The sequence below is a fragment of the Fundulus heteroclitus genome, unplaced genomic scaffold (assembly GCF_011125445.2).
Source record: "Fundulus heteroclitus isolate FHET01 unplaced genomic scaffold, MU-UCD_Fhet_4.1 scaffold_82, whole genome shotgun sequence".
NCBI classification, from domain to species: Eukaryota; Metazoa; Chordata; class Actinopteri; order Cyprinodontiformes; family Fundulidae; genus Fundulus; species Fundulus heteroclitus.
Window position 1 is genome coordinate 1,015,125 of NW_023397274.1, and position 4,743 is coordinate 1,019,867.

General features: G+C 40.1%; 1 protein-coding gene across 1 annotated transcript; it reads left to right on the forward strand.

Annotated features, from left to right (window-relative positions):
- Positions 1-613: 613 nt before the first annotated feature.
- Positions 614-1,722, forward strand: LOC105930781 (rhodopsin). The gene has a single exon (XM_012869145.2). It carries the CDS (start codon positions 636-638, stop codon positions 1,692-1,694), a length of 1,059 nt encoding a protein of 352 aa, XP_012724599.2. The 5' UTR covers positions 614-635; the 3' UTR covers positions 1,695-1,722.
- The last annotated feature ends 3,021 nt before the right edge of the window (positions 1,723-4,743 follow it).

Genomic DNA, 4,743 nt, shown 5'->3' on the forward strand with positions numbered 1-4,743 from the left:
TTAAGGTTTGGTTAGGCTAACCGGAAAGCTGTTAACTCGGCTCCTAGTTCTGACTTCTAAGTGGAATGCAGCATTTGAACCTAATCCAAAAGTGAACTAAGATGCCAGACACAAGAAATTATAAACAGAAAAGAAACTCAAAAACTCTAACACCCGAGAATAAGCATGAGGAAATAACTACAGAAAGCACAACTGGAAAACATTGAGCAATGGTTATCATGAAGACCAAGGAACATAGCAGGAAGCTCAGGGAGAAGTTTAAATCCAGGGTTAGGTTACGGCGTACCAAGCTTTAAACGTCTCACAAATCCCTGTACAATTCCTCATTTGGGAATGGGAAGAAAAATGGTGCCACTGTACATCTACAGAAAAGTTTGCAGTTGTGACATGACCGGTCGGTCGAAAGTTCACGTTGTGAGACTACTTTGACAAGACCTTGAACGTGTAAAACACAGGAAGCCACCCGAGAGAGCCTGTCAGTAACAAACACACCTCCCTCTCTGTGAGGCAACATGACAGAAGCTCATAAAGGGAAGACTGCTGGGCAGGGCTTCTCACTGCTCTCTTTCTTCAGACCTTACAGTCTGTGTAAAACCCTCCACACCGCTGCGGTTGGCGCAGGACCCAGCGGCAGCATGGACGCAGATGAGTTGATTGAATCCATCATCAGAGCGCTCATGTTCATTGCGGGGATCCTGGGAAACAACTGGCTCGCCATAACCTCTCTCCCCAAGAGGAGATCTGACATCCGCACCAATGAGATCCTGTTGGTCAACCTGGCTGTCTCCAACCTCATCACCAACTGCCTGGTGGACGCCCCCGACACCATGGCAGACTTTGCCGGCCGATGGTTCCTGGGGGCGACCTTCTGCGGCATCTTCCGCTTCTCCGCGGACCTCTCGGAAACCAGCAGCCTCTTCACCACCCTCTTCATCTGCGCCTTTTGGCACCAGAAGCTGGTCGGCTCTCTCAAGCGGGGAGGCGCACCGGTGCAGCTGGAGAACCTGCGCCTGGTGGGGTGTCTGCTGGCCGGGAGCTGGACACTGTCCACCGTCTTCAGCATCCCTCACTTCTTCTTCGTCTCGCTAGAGGGGACAAATGGGAGCCACGAAGACTGCGTAGACGTCTTCCCCGACGCACTCTCCAGCCAAATATACGATATATTTTTTCTGGTTTTGGCCAACGCTTTGCCCGTTGCGGGGATCATGGTCGCAAGCGTCCAGATTGTCGTAACTTTGCTCCAAAACCAGAAGCGCATACGGAGCCGTTCATCTGACCCGGCCAAGGGGGCGATCAAAGAAAACCACCCAGAAAGGTCTGTCAGCAGTGTTTCTGTTCCAGACCACTGTAAGGACCTCAAAGGTCCGTCTTCACCAGCCCACTCAGGTAAAACTGGGCACAAAGCGGACAGCGGAGTAGAAGCTCAGGCAAATCCTTCACGGCCCAGCCAGATGCCTTCTAAGCAGAGCACCAGCGCGCACTCTCAGGTGAGGGCAGCGAAGAGTGTGGTGGCCGTGGCCACTGTGGTCCTCATCTGTTGGGTGACCCACCTACTTCTGCGCATCAGCAACAACATCCAGACTTCGTCGCTGATGATGGAGCTGGCCAGTTACATCGGAGCGTCCTACACCTGCATCATCCCGTATATATTTCTGCACGGACTAAAAAAACTGTCCTGCTGTCGTAAATCATAGAAAATGCAGTGTGCATTCGGTTGAGACCAAAAATATCAGTGGCCCTGTTGGTTAGGTTTGAAGTTTTAATTTTAACGACATGTTTTGTCTTACTGAAAGTAATATTTTATGTTTTTGGGGGTGGTCCAGCCAGAGTCCCAGCTAGAAACAGATTGAGAATCTGTGGAGGGAGCGAAAGATTAGGGTGATGGCAAGGAGGTCTTTCCAACCTCACAAGGCTAAAGATAAATCACGAGAACACCAGTGGAAACATGCTAAAAACACTGCAAAAACGGAGCTAAAAAGAAGTAAAATGTTCTTAAAATTAATGTATTTGTCCTTGATTTGAGCAGGTAAATAAGATGATCTACCAATGGAATAAGAGTTTTGCACTTAAAATAGGAATAACTCATATCCATCATCTTATTTCAAGTGGAGGATGTCTAATTATCTTATTTTTATTTGTCAATGGAATACTCATTCCATTGACAGATAATCTTATTTACCTGCTCAAATCAAGGACAAATACATTAATTTTAAGAACATTTTACTTATTTGTTTTTGCAGTGAAGCTAGTCAGCAACTTTAAGAAAAGGGGCTGATTGCTGTATGAGCAATGAACATCTTGGACTGGTTATTATTAAAAAAAATAATGTTTGAAATGTCATGTTTGAAGTAAAATATAAATAAATAAATTTTTTCCCCAAATGCTAATATTCATTTTTTATTTTCTTTAGAAGGATTATTTTCTCATATCCTTTCTGAAAAATCATCTGGATTGAAAAATCATATTAAATCTAAATCTGGGCAGGGATTCAATAATTTTAGGCTCAACGGAACATGTTAATTAATTGAAAAGGCAATGTTATTCTAAATTTTCTATTGTGCTGCATTCTGTATGTTGGCGTCTCTTTTTAAAGACATATAACCCAAAGGTATTGCACAGTCTGGCGTTACCACTGAAGCTGTGACACCAGAAATTTCCAGGTGGTACCAAGATAAAGCTGGAAAATCACTTACCCAAAGGGGCTCCTGCTTCAAATGAGCATGAGTCGTTGTTGTTTTTTAGCTTATTTTGCTATAACGTAGCTTCTTTTTTTTTAGCTTACAAATATCTAAAACAATCTTATTTAATGCAAACAAATGTACATAAACTGAATCTGGAGTATGGCGACCCAGGAGTGCCACAATTACCCACACCAAAAAATCTTAGATGATGTTTTAAATTATTCAAGACTAAGTATTTTATACATATATCTGTTATGATTGAAATATAAACCAATGAATAATGAATTTCATTGATTTATTTACACACCTTAGTTAAAATACCAGGTTTTATGGCATAAGAAGTTATACATAATCTTCTGAAAATGGTTTCTACCATTAATGTGCCATCATTTCTACATAATTGAACTGAAAAATAAAGAAAACAGCAACAAGTTGCTTTAATAAGTAGAAGTTTGCACACCCTGAAACTAATATTTTCTTGATGCCCTTTTATGATTAAACTGAAGCATTCAGTCTTCTTGCGTAGGAATCCTTCAGTACCCAACATCTTGACTTGGTAATATCGGCCCACTCTACCTTGCAAACGTGCTCCACAATCGTTTTGATTGTAAGCACATGTTAAATATTCTTCAGTTTAATCTGCAGAGCAGATTTAGGACTTTTGTTCCTTAGTCCAGACATGAAAATCATATTCAGTGCTAACCAGACATTTCTGCAGCTCCTTCAGAACTGGATGACGTCCCTGAACAGTTTCCATCTTGTTGTTCTTCCAGAACTAGAATTGTAGCTGCTGTTTTTTAATGAAATTCTGGACATTTGAGCACAAATATTAACCTTGAACCTGTTTGAAAAGTAGTTGAGTAAATACAAAAAAAACACAAGACACAACAATGACATCGTCTAGACCAACTTCAGTCAACTTTATTTGAACATCTTTAGCTCTTGCACTATAAAAGGGCTAAATGCTAAATCTCCACAGCTTGGTTTGTGAGTTTTGCCATCCATATAGTTTGTGAGAAACAAAAGGTTTTAAGTGCTTATTTGACATTTTAGACCAATTATAAGAACTGCAGATCTTGTTCAATTTGATTTTAAAGTTGTCAAGATGTACTTAAGGTATTGAAATGGCTATTTTACAACTTTTGGACGACTGCGTCATTGAATCAAAACCCAGATATTGAGGGGTATGATGTGAAAATAAAGGGGTGATATGTCTGATCACAAAGTGTGTCAGTTTAACATAAATCAAATGCGAAAACTACTGTATTTATTAAACATTAGGCTTTTATCTTTTAGACAGTGATTAAAAAAAAATAGAAGCCTGGAAATGAAATAGTTTCCATGCTTTTCATTTTCCATTTTTATCCAGACCTGGAAAATTACAAAAGCAAGTAAATACTTTTTTTCTAACTTTATGTTATATTTCATCCCCTTCTCCTGGCTGCTACTTTTGTACGATAACTTTGATTCCTTGCAACTTAAAAAAAAATAATTTTATTCATGGTTAACCGGAGCCTGTATAAATGATCACAGGTCGACTATCCTAGGAAACTGGGTCAAAAGGTGAGGAACTTGTTTTTCATGTGATAAAATTATGATAAATGCCAGATTAAAGGTGGAAAACAACCAGTTATTTCTCAGTTCTACAAACACACAATCTCCACTGAATTATTCTATAAATCACATACAAGACTAAGGTTATACTTGTTAGATAATTATTGATGCAATTATGTAAATTCGACCTAAATGAAACCATGCAATTCCTATTCACACAGCAATAAAATGAGTTTATTTTTCCATGAGAATAAAAATTGACCATAATTATGCACTAGAGTGCAGCTAATTGGAGTCAGTAATTAGTACCTTGTTAGTCATTACTGTAGGAAACCCTGAGTGAGGTCTGAAATTGCAGCTAAGTGCATTGCATGACCCATGTCACTTTAAAGGAGCAATCCGGTGCTCTTTTCTGCTAATTACTCTTGACAACTTAACATTAGGTTGCACTTTAATAAGAGTAAGGTCAAAGGGATACACCCATCCACAAAAGTCATGACAAGTCACA

Bases quoted from the DNA above. Each gene is read 5' to 3' on its own strand.
- LOC105930781 (XM_012869145.2), top strand. From the start codon at position 636: ATGGACGCAGATGAGTTGATTGAATCCATCATCAGAGCGCTCATGTTC.